The sequence below is a fragment of the Pleurodeles waltl genome, chromosome 10 (assembly GCF_031143425.1).
Source record: "Pleurodeles waltl isolate 20211129_DDA chromosome 10, aPleWal1.hap1.20221129, whole genome shotgun sequence".
Classification (NCBI taxonomy): Eukaryota; Metazoa; Chordata; class Amphibia; order Caudata; family Salamandridae; genus Pleurodeles; species Pleurodeles waltl.
The window spans coordinates 29,165,669-29,182,238 of NC_090449.1; the positions used below are offsets into that span (position 1 = coordinate 29,165,669).

The window sequence follows — 16,570 nt, forward strand, 5'->3', positions numbered from 1 at the left end:
CTGTTTGTAAAGATGCCAAATGAAGTTGAAAAGCTGGTAATATGGAAACTATGACTTTTTGGAAAGACAAAAAAAGATTATTACACATATATTTTGAACTGCTTCGGAATGCTGCACAGAGTGGGGCTATTCTATGATCAGTCTACATATCCATTTGTTGAAGCTTTTAGTGCGCAGACCAGACAACACCATGTCCTTCAAGAGACTTTCAATGCAGGCTATGGAGGGAATCATAAAGACATTTTATTCAAGAAGGGTTCTCCATGCACTACCCCAATGGTGCCCATAACCATTCACAGGAAGGACTGCCTTCCGGGCGCAGTAAACCTGTTCTCCTTTTTGTCATGAGTTCTGCATATCAGCTCCCACTCGTTGCCCATCAGGTCCGCAGGCTCCACCAGTGGAAGAATGGAACTCCTGCATTTGCGAAATGTAATACAGATGAATCATCGCTCCCACCACGACCAGCGTATGGAAGATCTGGTGGGAATGGAACTTGAAAGAGAAAGAGTAAGAGGCCAAAAGACAGTGAAGGAGAGAAAAACAGAGAGAGTGAGAAAGAGAGAGAGAACGAGAGAGAGAGAAAACGAAAATGAAAGATTATCAAACAGCACACGGGAACATTTTCAACCAGACACTGCACAGCAAATTTGGATTCAACAGTTTTTAACAGCAGTATTGTTAATAATGGGTGCTACAGGTGTAGGAATTAGGTACACTGGCAGAGGTGTATGGGTCTCTCAGTACTAGAAAACTGAGAGGTACAGCTGGTCAGCTTTGAGGCGAACTGGAAAAGCTGTGCAGAACCTTACCCAAAGATGAGAGACACCGAATTATAATCATCCCCCCGTTTCAAAGCAAGCTAAAAAAGGGGTGTACAGTTGTGTTTTGGTCACTCTAATGCTGTTGTGTTTAGCCAGGTAGGTCCTCATTACAAGTGGCTGGATGGAGGTGTGATAAATATTGCCTATTCCGAGGTGTGCCGTAGTAAATGAGGCAGAAGAAAACGAGTTGCTTACCTGTAACTTCAGTTCTCTCGTATTGGTATCTTTCATAGATTCACATGCCTGAATCATCCCTGTTGTCGAAGTGACAGTCCCACAGTACATTAAGTTAGCAGTACACATCAGTACCATAGGCCCTAAAGGCAACGAGTAGTCAGTTTAATAACATATCAATGTCCCTTTTATTAAAAAAGGACCAAGGTTGACTTCTGACCAATCAGGCATCGGCACCCTCTACAACACTCCCAAGAGAGGCAGTTTCTCTCAGATTTTCTACCACACGTTGTGTGAGAGGGAGTCTTCCTGGGCTCTACCAAGTTTTGTTCACACCTCAGGTATTTCACCTAATTTTTTCAACTTCAGAAATGGCTGATACCCCTACTAAGGGATTATTTCAATCCTGCTCCACTTGTGGAAAAAGAGGCTTCATATTGATGATCCTCATGAGGATTGTATTTACTGCCTTCATCCTCATCATAAAGTGAGGGACTGTAAAATGTGCCACAAATTTTCATCTAAAACCCTCAAAGACCGCGAGGGCAAGCTACTTCTATGGCTACAAAGATCTCAGCCATCTATATCTCTCTCCTCAGAGGAGGATTCCGACTCTTCTACAGTCCCTCATAAGAAGTAATCAAAGAGAAAAATATTCTCTGAGGAACAGCCTGAAACAGATTAAAAAAAGCCCTTAAAAAGTCTCACACAAGACTATCAAGGGTGTAACTAAAAAGCATGAAAAACAAAGCCATGAGGCTAGTCAGAGTCTATACCATCCTTCTACTCCATCTAGAAAGGCACTTCCAATCTTCGAAACCATCCTCAGAACCATCAGCTACGAAGCCACAACTGAAAATCACGTCGACAGGAACTCCGTCGACAATGACAGGAACAACCACAATGACATCTAAAATGGCATCAGGGACAATGACAGCGGCGACAACACCGTTGATGTTTGCATTAGCGCCTATCCCGTCGACGAGGATCTCTATGACTACAGCCCCAGTGACGTTCCAAGCACTACCGACAACGACACCTTTAAGGAAAAAATCTTGCCTCCGTCGATGACACAACCAACGATGGCCCTACCATTGTCGATGCAAACGACGGCCCTACCGTCGCCGATTCCACCGTCGTCCACTTCCTCATCGATGCCCCTACCATCGATGACCCCATCGTCAACGCCACTGATGACGACCTCGTTGACAAGGACCTCAGCTACAACATTGCCTCCACTGATAATTTTAAAGCCGTCGATGACATGGTTGATGGTGATCAAAATAACAAGGGAGACAATAACACCAGAACATACCTCTCCCAGCAAAGTTTCTCCTTATCCTCCTAGTCACCTTCTGGAAATAGAGGATTCTGAGGATGACAATGGCCCATGCGGGACAGCATATCATCAGTCGCAACTTCATGTAAAATGTCAAGATTTAGGAGAGGATGAACTGTGATCACTGTTGTGCAGCCAAGCCATGTGACTCCGCCCTGGGATTGCTGCTGCCTGAAACTGCTTATAAGCTGCCTTTTCCTGAAGCTCCTCGTCGTGCATTGGAGTTCATTTCATTGGAGTACCAGACCTCTTGTTGGCCTCTGTTCCAGTTTTGTTCCTACTTTGCTTCAGCCTGAACCTGCTCTCTGTTTCCCAGTCCTGTTCCTGCTTGTTCCAGGTCTCTGTGTTCCAGTCCCGTTCTTGCTTCCTTCAGTCAGAGCTTGATCTCTGTTTTCCAGCCCTATTTCCCCTTGCTTCAGCCAGAGCCTGCTCCCTGTTTCTCAGCCTTGTTCCTGCTTGCTTCAGTCAGAGCCTGCTCCCTGTTTTCCAGTCCTGTTCCTGCCTTGCTTCAACCTGAGCCTGTTCCCTATTCCTGCTTTTGACACCTAGTTTGTTCCTTCTGTTTCGGTTTCCTCTTGGGTTATTGTGTCTGGTAAGTATACTATCAGTCCTCACATGTGTCTAAGCTTTTTTCTTTGTACTGGGGTGGCTCCTGGTTTCCAGGAGGCCATTCCTGCCCCATCCTTTGTCTAGTGTTTTATGTAGACTTAAGTGCCTAACAGTGACAGTGTGCTATTGATGTTTTCCATGAATTGCCACTGTGTTTCCAGCTGGACCCACAAGGGCTTGTCTTGTGTATGAGTGTACAATCCTTGTTTGTGCCCTAAGGGTCCAGAGACAGAATCACTTCTGCTGCCTCCTTTCTATGGGGCTTGTGGGGTGACTATCTGTAAGAGAAAACTGCACAGAGGCATTGATATTCCCTGTTGCTGTGGGAAGTTCTGATACTTACCTGTGTAAAACCTTAGTGGTAACTCCAGTGTGGTTGTCCATTACTGATTAGTTCCCTGTTTGTTCACATTAAGGTTGCTCTGCCTTCACTATCCTGTTTCTGTGCCTTACCCTAGCTGTCCCTTCCCAGTGTATGCCTTTAGCTGCACTTCTGCTTCGGTACACTGCCTTCATAGGGTGATATTCTGTGACCTCAAGGGGTGCCCCAGCCAGAGCCCAGACAGAGCCTCCTTGAACTGTGACAGTGTCACCTTCCATTAACACTGAAGGCTGCAAATGTCATTTAACTCCAATAAAAATCAAAGGTGGGATTCACTAGTAGCCGTTCAATCTCTTAATCAGAGAGTTCAGTCTTTGACAGAAGAGAATGCTGTTTTAACACAAATATTAGCTGCCAGCAGTCAAATTACGCTAGACTCTGTTCTAAAGACAGTAGTATTAAACAAATATGATGGATGCCCAAAACAGCAAAAATAACTTTAAACACCTTTACCATACAATCCATGTTCCGACCCCATCATTTTTGAACTCACAGATCCAACTTTGGATTTTGATTAGTAATCTCTCTGTAAATGCCTTAACTTGGACAAAAACTTTAGTCACTACCAATGAAGTTGTACTTGATAAATATACAGCGTTTATAGAACTGTTAAAGAATGTTTGATTACTCTGAAACACTATGTTCCAGAGAAGTAGCTCTCTTGTATTTTGTCAGGACCCTTTAGAGAAGCTCAAACAAGTAACCCCCTTTAAACAGATGCCATTAGAAGTAAATTTCCCAGAAAAGACACAGTACTCTTTGTTGTGTCAAGGGGTCTGTGATGAAATTAGGGATAAGTTATCCAGATCACCTCAACCTGAGATTCTGCAAGGATTAATGGAAATTTTTTCACAGTTAGAGCTTTGTATTGCAGAGAGATGGGATGAGAGGAGGTGTAACAAGGTACATGCCCTACCTTGCTACCAGCTTTAATTACTAAAATCACAGAAGTAACCTCTAAAAATACCAAACAGCCTATGCAGTTAGGTACCATTGAAGGACCTCTGTCTGAGAAAGAATGAGCAAGGCATAGGGAACAGGTCTCTGTTTATTTTGTAGTCAAATGGGTCACGCTTTATGTATGTGCCCAATTTGCCATAAAAGCCAGGGGAACACCAATACCTACCCCTAGGAATGGAAGTGAGTGCAGGTACTTCAAATGTATTACTCTCTTTAATAATCAATAATACTGTTAATATTTTCAGTCAATACTTTGTTACTGTTACCTCAGGCTACACTGTCCTGGTCAACTATTTCCATGTGATTTTGACAAAATTAGTCTAATCAACACCAAATTGCCGCAGTTTTAAAAGAAATTCCTAATATAGTACGAGCAGAAGATGGGTCTATTTTAAGTTCTGGTTAATTGAATAAGAGAACTGTACTACTAAAAGTGCCCAATGACAAACGTAGAAAATTGGTCTTTTGATTTGACAGCCTTTCTTCATGATCCTGTTATTTTAGAAAGAAAATTAGTTACTAACCTGTAACTGCAGTTCTCCAGTATTGGTATCTTTCAGAGATTCACATGCTTGAATCATCCCCGTCGCCAAGGTGGAGCCTCAGGGTAACCTCAAATACACAAAGCAGTAGGTTAAAAACCACTAGGCCTAGGTAGGCCCCACAGGCTGTTTTATAGCCTATCCATTTTGTTTTGTGAAAAGACCCAAACTTGAGTCCCATCCAATCAGGCTTCGACACCCTCTAGAACACTCCCAACAGAGGCTGGTTTCCCTCAGATTTTCTAGTACAAGTGTGAAGTCAAATATTCGTATATAAGGGGAGCCTCTGAGGGGAGGAGGGTGGGTCGCATGTGAATCTATGAAAGATACCAATACTGGAGAACTGCAGATACAGGTAAGTAACTACTTTTCTTCTCCAGTATTGGATCTTTCATAGATTCACATGCTTGAATCAGAGTAGCGAGCAGTAATGTTGGATAACCAGTGAATTAATCTGTATCTTGCTTATATAGCAATCCTCTGACTGATATTAATAATAATCATAATAAATATAACAGTAATACGAAAAATCGTATCTCTAGTTATTATGCTATAGAAATGTGCCCATGTTCCTATCAAGTTAAAAAAAATTAAGCACAATATCAACAAGACTTGGTATTACGACCAGTACCAAGCTAAATATGACACCAATAAGTACTAAAAGCACTGTAATATAAAAGTAAATGTTAATGAAATTGAAGAACCATATCTCACATACCTTGTTTGTGGGGGTGGGATGTTTTACGAGGCTCACCTTAGCGAAATAAATGCCTCAGCACTGCCTGCCGCACCGCTGTGTCCATGTTACTCGTTTCCTCGAGACAGTAGTGCTTTGTGAACGTATGTTGGCTGGACCATGTGGCCGCTCTACAGATGTTGTGCAGTGGTGCTCCCGCGGAGAGTGCGGCCGAAGTGGCTACCGCCCTTGTAGAATGGGCTCTCACCCTGCTGCGGAGCGGTTTGCCAGCCTGAGTATGACAGAATTGGATCGCCAGGCCAATCCACCTGGATATAGTCTGCTTGGATACTGAGTGGCCCTTTTTTGTCCCTCCAAAGGCCACGAATAACTGGTCTGATTTACGTATGCCTTGTGTTTTCTGCAGGTAAAACTTTAAACACCTTTTAATATCCAGTGAATGTAATGTATTTTCCGCTACTGTCTGTGGATTTGGAAAAAAGGTTTTTAAGATGACTGGTTCCTTCAAGTGGAAAGTTGAGGGAACTTTAGGGATATACTTAGGATTTGTCCTCAGAATTACGCCAGAATTAGTGAATTGGAGAAAAGGCTCTTTAATAGTGAAGGCCTGAATGTCGCTTACTCTTTTAGCCGAAGTAAGAGCCAGTAGTAACACAGTCTTCTATGAAATGAACTTGAGATCTTCTCTGTGGATTGGCTCAAAAGGAGCTTTCATGAGTTGCATTAAGAAAACATTCAAGGACCATAAAGGCGGAGGTCTCCGAACTGGTGGAAAAGCACGGAACAGGCCCTTCAGGAATTGCTTAACAATCCTGGTGGAATATAATTAGACCATATCTTTTGATATACGGTATCTCGAGATCGCTGCCAGATGTACTCGAATAGAGGAGTATGAAAGCCATGACTTTGCCAGATGTAACAGATATGGCAGTATTTGCTCTGGAAGAGAAGAGATAGGATGTATTCCTTCCGCTGCACACCATACACAAAAACGTTTCCATTTAAATTTGTAAGTCTTATTAGTAGTGTCAGCTCTAGCCTTGGCTAAGATTTCCCTACATTCCGAGGAGATGTTTAAAGTTACATACTCATTGAATTCAGGAGCCAAGCCGGTAAGTGAAGAGATGACGGATCTGGATGTCTGGCTTGTCCCTGGTGCATCGTCAAGAGGGTTGAACTCTGTTTGAGTTGCACATGTGGCTGTTCTGAGAGCATTAGGAGTTCCGTGTACCACACCTGTCTGGGCCATCTGGGAGCTATTAACAGAGGGTGTCAACCCTTTGTCTTCATTTTCTTGATCAGTCTCAGTATCAGCGGGATCGGTGGAAAAGCGTAGGCATAGACCCCGGACCATCTCATCGAAAACGCATTCCACCACGATCCTCTCTGGGGAAGCCAACTTGCATAATTAAGGCATTTCTTGTTCTCAAACGTGGCAAACAGATCGAGATTTGGTCTGCCCCATAAAAAGAAGAATTGATAGAGAATTTCCTGGTCTAGCTCCCACTCGTGGTATGGGATAATTGTCCTGCTCAGGGTATCTGCCAGAACGTTGGTCTGTCCTGGCACATGCTCTGCTTTCAGAGAAATGTGTGTGATGGCCCATCTCCAGATGTCCTGAGTCTGTTGCGAGAGTTGCAGAGACCTTGTGCCCCCCTGTTTGTTTAGATAAAACATGCTGGTAGTATTGTCCGTTCTGATTAGTACGCTTGAGTTTTGAGGTTTTGGCAGAAAGGCTTTGAGAGCTAGACCTACTGCTTTGAGCTCCAGTTGATTTATGTGGAGTCAAACCTCAGGAGGGGTTCATCCAAGTCTCTGTCAGGAAGGTGACGTCTGGGGAAGCTAAGTCGAGTAGATTCCATAGCTCTACTGCGTGCTTGTGGATGGAGCGGGTGCTGAGGAGGATACATCTGAGATGGTTGCGTCCTGCCTTGGTGCGTGTGTCGTTGGCGTGGAGGCTGGTGACTCCGCCAAGACCTACCTCAACTAAGGAATAAAGGCCATCACCGAATGGATGAAGAGCAGCTGCCTCAAACTCAATGCGGACAAGACAGAAGTCCTTATCTTTGGCTCCACCCCCTCCGCCTGGGATCACCCCTGGTGGCCTGCCACTCTCGGAACCGCTCCGACTGCCACTGACCACACACACAACCTAGGATTCATCTTGGATCAATCACTATCCAAGACCCAGCAGGTCAACGCCATCTCCTCCTGCTTCAACACCCTCCGCATGCTCCAAAAGATCTACAAATGGATACCCACCAAACCCAGAGGAACAGTCACCCAAGCCCTTGTAAGCAGCAAACTGGACTATGGCAATGCCGTCTACGCAGGAACCACAGGCAAACTCCAGAAGAGGCTGCAACACATCCAGAATGCCTCCGCACGCCTCATCCTGGACATCCCCCGCCACTGCCCCATCACAGACCACCTGAAAGACCTGCACTGGCTCCCAGTCAACAAGAGAATCACCTTCAAACTCCTCACCCACGCTCACAAAGCACTGCACAACACCGGACCAGATAACTCAATACCTCAACAAACGACTCTCCTTCTACACCCCGACCCGGCATCTCCGCTCTGCTGACCTCGCCCTCACAACCGTCCCACGCATCTGCAGAACTACAACCGGCACTAGATCATCTTCACACCTCGCCGCCAAAATGTGGAACACTCTTCCCACCCACCTGCGTCAGACCAAAGACCTCCTTACCTTCAGGAAACTTCTCAAGATCTGCCTTTTCGAGCAGTAGCAGCACCTCCCTCCCTCCTTCTCCCCCTTCCCTCCTCAGCGCCTCGAGACCCTCACAGGTGAGTAGTGAGCTTTACTGTATAATTCGAAACCTCCTCTGAGACCTTCACAATTTTAAACATTAGCTATTTGGGAGTTAGTGGCCAGAAAGCAACAGAAATTTGAGAGAATGAGAAAAGCTGAGAAACTTTAGCTGAGGCGAGATGGGACAGTAAGCAGAAATTTGGGAGAAACTGAGACTTTACAGGGAATTAGGATGTTTACGGCAATTACACAAGAGAACAAGAGCAATGCCAAAGAGAGTGCCGAAAGGAAAGATTCATATCCTTTTGAGGGGAGAGAGCAGAAGTCAAAGGAGTCCAGAAAATCTTTGACTTACGATGAAGACTCAGATGATGACAAGTTTATTTTGCAATTACTGAGAAGTTGTCCCCCACCACATGCAGCACGAGACAGGTCATGTACTAATGCAGATCCTATAGCTCCGATACCAATTGAGACTACACAAAGGCAAATAGAGGTTAGCCATATTGTCCCTAGCACTTCCACATTTCAGACTCCTATGCTGCAGGTTGACATACCCAGGATTTATCCAGACGTCCCTATTTAAAACTCAAAAGAGTTTAATAATACAGACAGGACAAGCGTCCCAAATGAGACAGGTTTACCAGAACTCGACATTGATTCAATTAGAATCTACACCTAATTTGATGTCCCCAATGCAAGCCCAGACGATCCCAAGATACACACCCATAACAATGTCAATATGCTTTGATAAGTCAGAATACAGGAGTAACGCACCCTGGAGATCAGAACGTTCGACCAAGTCGGAACGCTATTTCAGTACCTGTTACTATTGGTCCCTGTCATACTCTTGTTTGCCCAGGGAAACAATAAGAGCAGTGAACAGAATTTTTTAATTCAGGTGTAGAAATGGAAAGGTCCAATGTACATACAGGAAAATGACTCCAATGTAACCGACATTTGATATGACAGGTCCGTTAATTGACTTGAATTACCCCAGGACTCCAGCGAATGATCCGGGGAGACCAGAAATAGGTCCTAACCCATTTTCAGTGACACCAGAGACTCCATGTTTTGCGCTGCAGCAAATACCCAGTGTATGTAATAATAATGTCTCATTACAAGGTTTAATGCCCCAGCAAATAACTAAATGGCTGGAGAAGTTGAGTAACACACCAGGAGATTCCAGTGGAGGAAGTCTGTTAAATTTGACCAGGCTTAAATAAGAACTAGACAAATTAATTGAGGGAACAATTGGATTGGATAGACTTGACTCATACTGAGAAGAGGAGTTGCGCTTTTTGTGCAAACTAATTACCAAAGAAGCGGGATTGGTACATCAGAAATTAGCATACCTGGCAGATAAATACGACATAGAAATTGAGGAAAAGAAACATCAGAGAAGAAGTTACAGATTAGAATCTGACTCAAAGGATATTGAGAACATGAGAATACCAGGAATGAAAATTCACATTAGGGAATAAATACAAAGCATCCAAACATGGGGAGCATTAGATAAATGGAAGGGAGATGGGTAAAGAAACAAGACAAAAGGAAGAGGGAATATGCAAATCTAACTGTTATCGTATAGCAGACTGACGATCCAGTAAAAATATTAACAATGAGAGAAATTCCGGGAGGGAATTTTGTCCATGTCCCTTGGAGCAGGAGTGACATTTTGTCATTTAAAAATGACTACCCCAGATTGAAAGAGAAACTGGTGAAACTGTACCAACAAACAGATAGGTTTGTGAAGCTTGCTAAATGCATGTGGGAGGATCTAGATACACTGTTGGAAAGAGTGGTTCCAGCAGATCTGTGGGTGGAATGCAAAAGACGTTTAGATTGGCCAGTGAGAGCCCCCACGAGACCAGTCCACAGGTGCACCATCTTCTGACGTAATGAAGTACTATTACAAAGTAACTGAATTCTTGAAAATATTGATTGACAGAGAATAGACAGGACAGCTCCTGAAGGAAGGAGTCCATACATGCATACTATGAGAGATTGTTGCAGGCATTTAAACATTACAGTGGTACAGAAACCATTGAGCCGAAAGACATGATTAATTTTGTGTTTAGATTTGTTGAAGGATTGAAACCTGAAATTGGTCAGATGATTAAGAGTCATTTGATTTGTTGACAAGCAAAGCCAATAGATGAAGTATTGCAATATGCTAAGTACTATAGTGACGAGACTGAATTGAAGCAGAGAAAGTTGAAAGAAAAAGCAATGGTAATGCAGATTAAAGCGGCACAATCAGGAATGCAAGGGAGTTTTCTGCAGAAGCCACAGCAGAGAAATATGTTGTTTCAGAATCAGGTAAGAGGTAGGGGTTGTGGTGGAAACAGAAATGTGAACCGTGGTCCTCATTTGAATACTGTAGTCACTTAGAATTACGTGCAGGGAAAGAAAATGTTGTTACCTTGTCATGTTTGCAGAGGCCTCGGACATTGGAAGCGGGCGTGTCTGATGCTAGGAAAGGAAGGTGTTGCCCCACAGACAAATAAAATCAATTATTTTCCTAACATGAGAGGACCGAGAGGTCAACATTTTGCTTTCCAAAACAATGTGAATCAGGTGCAAGGTCCTCAGCCTAAGCAACAGAAGCAAATGCCACGTTTGAGGATGCCACATTCATAGCAAATGCAACCCCAAGTTCAAATGGTACCTAGGCAACAAATTCAGATATCTCAAGTGCCAATGGATCAGCTTCCTTGGCAGGGCACAGGTCAACAGTTTAATACGAGTAATAACACAATACACCAATACCCATCACACAGTGAGAATGGAGCAAATGATGACTGGGCGAGTGAGAGTTCAGATGAAGAAGAATGCGTGTTAGCAGCCTCATTATAAGTAAACCAGAAAGTTCCTTATGTGAAGGGAAAAGTGATGGGTCACAAAGTCTCACTCCTAGTTGATACAGGAGCAACATGCTCTACTGTGAAAAGTGCAGAAGTCCCTTACCTACCTCTTTCAAGTAAAACAGTACAAAGTGTAGGAGTTGCAAACCAGTATCCGACAAACCTGATCACAGAGCCAGTTACAGTCAAAGTTGGAAATTTACACATATTTGGAGTTTGTGACTTGAGTCCAGTTTTCTTACTAGGAAGAGATTTACTGTGTAAAACGAGATGTTCAATTACCTGTTCAAACGATGGAATTGCCATTCAGACACGTAGTGATGACAAAGATGACCAATTTGAGGCAACAGACTGTAACTCAGTCAATGACGAGTACCCCTTAATCAGTTTCTTTCCTGTCTTTACAGTACAAGATCGGACGTACAGGGAACATTTAAGATGAAAGTATGGGATTTTTCGGGGAAAGACATTGGTCTAATAAAAGGAGTTGAGCCAGATAAAGTCCCCGCTAATCCAAGTGCAATTTTTCCCCAGATTTCCCAATACCACATGACACAGGATACAACTGAAGTGATTGCACCAATAATTGCAGAATCTGCAAGGAAAGGAGTCTTAAAAGAAGTATTGAGCAGCCCATGTAACTCACCTATAATGGGACTGCGAAGGCCATGTGGGAAATTTCAAATAGTTCAGGATTTGAGGAAAATCAACGATATTGTTATTAAATGTTGTCCAGTGGTGCCCAATTCAGCAGTGATATTGTTTCAGATCCCATGTGATGCTGATTGGGTCACCATAGTGGACCTATCACAAGCATTCTTTTCGGTACCTCTTCACAAGTATAGCCAGTTTCTCTTCTGTTTTAAATTCCTTGACTGTTTATATTGTTGGTGCAGAATTCTGCAAGGGTTTTCAGAGTCACCGTCCATCTTCAACCAGATACTGAAGAAAAACCTGGAGTCACTGGAAATGCCTTTCTAATTGATGTTGGTCCAGTACACTGATGATTTGTTGGTTGGTTCAAAGACGAAGGAAGACTGCAGGCAAGACACCATTGCCTTATTAAATCATTTGGGAAGGAACAGGCACAAAGGGGGTGATTCTGAACTTGGCGGGCGGCGGTAGCCGCCCGCCAAGCGGGAACCGCCAGAAGACCGTACCGCGGTCAAAAGACCGCGGCGGTCATTCTGGGTTTCCCACTGGGCTGGCGGGCGACCGCCGAAAGTCCGCCCGCCAGCCCAGCGGGAAACACCCTTCCCACGAGGACGCCGGCTCAGAATTGAGCCGGCGGAGTGGGAAGGTGCGACGGGTGCAGTTGCACCCGTCGCGAATTTCAGTGTCTGCTAGGCAGACACTGAAATTCTTTTTGGGGCCCTCTTACGGGGGCCCCGCGGCACCCCCTACCGCCATCCTGTTCCCGGCGGGAGAACCGCCAGGAACAGGATGGCGGTAGGGGGTGTCAGAATCCCCATGGCGGCGGAGCGCGCTCCGCCGCCATGGAGGATTCTCAAGGGCAGCGGAAAGTCGGCAGGACACCGCCGACTTTCCGTTTCTGGCCGCGGCTGAACCGCCGCGGTCAGAATGCCCAGCGGTGCACCGCCAGCCTGTTGGCGGTGCTACCGCGGTCGTTCGCCCTGGCGGTCCCCAGAAAAACTACAGTATTGCCAGAAAGAAGTGAAATACTTGGGAAACCTAATTGAAAAGGGAGCTAGAAAAATTTCCAGAGAGAGGGTCACTGCCATATTACAGATGACTCTCTCAGTTACACAAAGAGATGTTAGAATGTTTCTGGGAATGGTGAGCTATTGTTGATAGTGGATTCCCAATTTTTCAATCATCTCAAAACCACTGCAGAAGTTGACACACAAAGAGGTTACCGACCCCCTAGAGTTAGATCAAATTTGTATGCAAGCCTTTACTGATCTGGAAGAAAGTATGTGCAAAGCTCCAGCTTTGGGAATGCCTGACTACACGAAACCTTTTATTTGGTTTTGTCATGAGCGTGATGCATGTTCCTTGTTCTTCTTGACCCAGGTACATGGTGGTGTAAACCACACATTAGCAAATTTCACTGCTACTTTGAACCCAGTTGCAGCAGCTTTAAATGGCTGTTTGCAAACTGTGGCAGCGGTTGATTTGAGTCTCACTCAGAGTGAGAGCATTGTGATGGGACATTCCTTAACTGGTCTGGTCCCTCACTCCGTTGAAGTTTTGCTTACCTGAACAAAAACCCAGTGCCAGATTGACCCGATATGAAACTATAATTTAGGGTTCGCCAAATGTTACTCTGAAAAGGTGTCCAGTGCTTAGCTCAGCAACTTTGCTTCCAAAAGAAACTTTTGAAATTGACAAATTAAAAGATGTTGAACATGACTGTTAGGTTACGGATATGTGCACAAAACCTAGACCTGACATTCGAGATACCTGATTGGAAGAAAATGATCACATTATTTTTGTTGATGGTTCCTGTTTAAGAGATAACATGGGAACACTGAAAGCAGGATATGTTGTGTGCACAATTTCTGGTATACTCAAAGCTTTGTGGTTTCAGGGAGTACATTATGTACAAGTGGCTGAATTGGTAGCTCATACTGGAGCATGCCATGTCTCTGCACAGCTTAAAGTTACCTTTTATACAGCCAGCCAGTATGGATTTGGAATAGTGCACAACTCTGGTCAGCTATGGTCACAGAGAGGCGCTTTGACCTCTTTTGGTTCGCCAGTTAGAAATGGTGTCAGAATTCATGATTTGTTACAGGCTTTACAAATGCCTGAAGAAATTGCTGTGATGAAATACAGTGCACACCAGAGATTACAAGAATTTGTGTCAATGGAAATAGATACGCAGATCAAGTCGCAAGGTTTTGCTCATTGAATTGTATATCTTTTAAGCACAAGTGGGAACTATTACCTGAAGAAGACGTTTATGTGTTGCATGTCATAGACACTTGGGATGAATTTAAATTTTTGCAGGAAAATGTTAACAAAGAAGAAAAGAAAACGTGGGTTAAACTGAAATGTGTACAGAAAGAAGATAACGTTTGGGTTACAGGGGAGGGACAAATAATCTTGCCAAATAACCTGTTGACTCAAATGGCTAGATACTACCATGGACAAGCACATGTTAGGGTGGATGCCATGATTTGCACTTTAAAAAAGTTTTGGTTTAACCCAGGATTTAGACAGGTTGCCGAAGCAGTTTGCCATCGTTGTGTCATCTGCCAGCAGATAAACGTGGGTAAAAGGACTGTAGTTAATTTGAGTGTTAGACCTGACAGTCTTAGAGTGGTCATCCCCCAACTTTTTTCCTGCATCCCTTCACTTTTCTGACACTGTTTGTGCTGGTTTTAGGACTCTGCACACTTTACCACTGCTAACCAGTGCTAAAGTGCATATGCTCACTCACTTAAACATGGTAACATTGGTTAATTCCCAGTTGGCATAACTGATTTACTTGTAAGTCCCTAGTATAGTGCACTAGATGTGTCCAGGGCCTATAAATTAAATCCTGCTAGTGGGCCTGCAGCACCCAAATAAGTATCCCCTTAATCATGTTTCAGGCCTGCCGTTGCAAGGTCTGTGTGTGCAGTTTCACTGCCACTTCGACTTGGCATTTAAAGGTACTTGCCAAGATTTAAACTCCCATTTTTCTACATGTAAGTCATCCCTAAGGTAGGCCCTAGGTAACCCATAGGGCAGGGTGCTCTGTAGGTAAAGGGCAGGACATGTGCATGTGAGTTTGATGTGTCCTGGTAGCGTAAAACTCATAGATTTGTTTTCCACTACTGTGAGGCGTGCTCCTTTCATAGGCTGGCATTAGGGCTAACCCCATATACTGTTTGAGTGGTAGATTCTGATCTGAAAGGGGTAACCAGGTCATATTTAGTATGGCCAAAATGGTAATAGAAATTCCCGCTTATTGGTGAGGTTGGATTTAATATTACTATTCTAGAAATGCCACTTTTAGAAAGTGAGCATTTCTCTGCACTTAAAATCTCCCTGTGCCTTACAGCCTGTCTCCAATCCGCTGGTTGACAGCTCCCTTTACCCAGGCAACCACAAACACAGGATACTTAGTCCCACCTGCATTTATGTGCATACTGAATGGGTCTTCCTGGGCCAGGAGGGTCGAGGGGCAGACACTTACATTTCAAAGGACAGTGGCCTGCCTTCACACAATGGACTGCCAAACCCTCTACTGGGGCTCTGGTGGACAGGATTGTACTGGTAGGGGACCCTGTGCACTTCAAAACCACTCTTTGAAGTCTCCCCACCTTCAAAGGCATTTTTGGATATTTAAACTGGATTTTTGACCCCACCAACTCAGACCTGAACCTGCAACCTGTCAAGAGGAACTGCCTGGCTGCCCAAAGGACATCTGCTTTGCTGTGAAGGACTGCTGCCATGCTGCCCTCTGACTTTGCTGAGAAGTGGTCTCCAAGGGCTTGGATTGAGCTTGCCTCCAGTTTTCTGAAGTCTCAGGGCCAAAAAAACTTAATCTCTTCAAGGAACTCCTTGTGCACCAAAAATCGGCGCACAGCCTGGTGGAAAAAGACACACAGCCTGCCCTGCGACGAGAAAATTGCCGCACAGCCAAACCGGAAAGACGCAGCCCGACTTCCGAGTGAAGAATTGACACAGTGCCTGGGTTGTGGCCGGAACTTCGACACACAGCCCTACCGGACCGACGCACAGCCGGACCGGAACGACGCAGTCCTACTTCCAGAATGAAGCATTGACGCAGTGGCTGCCATGCAATAGAAAATTCGGCACATCGACGCAACGCCTGTGACTTCGTCCCGCACGCCCAGGATTTCCACACATCGTTCCTGGGCGTCAAAGAGAAATCCGCATCACAGTGAGGAACCAAGACAGCATGCTGGGAATCGACGCAAAAGCCCCTTACATCGTGGAAAGAAATTACGCATCACCTGTGCCTCTCCGGAAATTCCGACGCTTTCTCTTTTTTTTCCCACTCATCTCCTCCTCTGCGGTCTCCGTGCATGTTTTTTTTTTATGCAAACCAGGTACTTTATGAAACCAAGAGACAACTATTGATTTCTAAGATTTAAGACTCTTTAATCTTGCAAAAGTGATATTTTGAATTGTGCTTATTGAATCTTTATCGTTTTGACCTTAATTTAACCAGATAAATATCCTATATTTTTCTAAACCTGTGTGATGTATTTTTGTAGTGTTTTTACGGTGTTAGTGTATGATGTATTGCACAAATACTTTACGCGTTGCCTTCTAAGTTAAGCCTAACTGCTCAGTGCCAAGCTACCAGAGGGTGGGCACAGGATAATTTGGATTGTGTGTGACTTACCCTGACTAGGACTGTGGTCCCTATTTGGACAAGGGTGTATACCTCTGCCAACTAGAGACCCCATTTCTAACAAT

General features: G+C 44.4%; 1 protein-coding gene across 1 annotated transcript in view; it reads right to left on the minus strand.

The window, feature by feature from the left end:
* Positions 1–342: 342 nt before the first annotated feature.
* The window catches only part of LOC138262299 (adiponectin receptor protein 1-like), a 147,490-nt gene continuing 131,262 nt past the window's right edge, over positions 343–16,570 (minus strand). The window contains exon 7 of the mRNA XM_069212199.1: positions 343–495. Within this exon, the coding sequence (XP_069068300.1) occupies positions 343–495 (153 nt within the window). The remainder of the gene's footprint in view (positions 496–16,570) is intronic.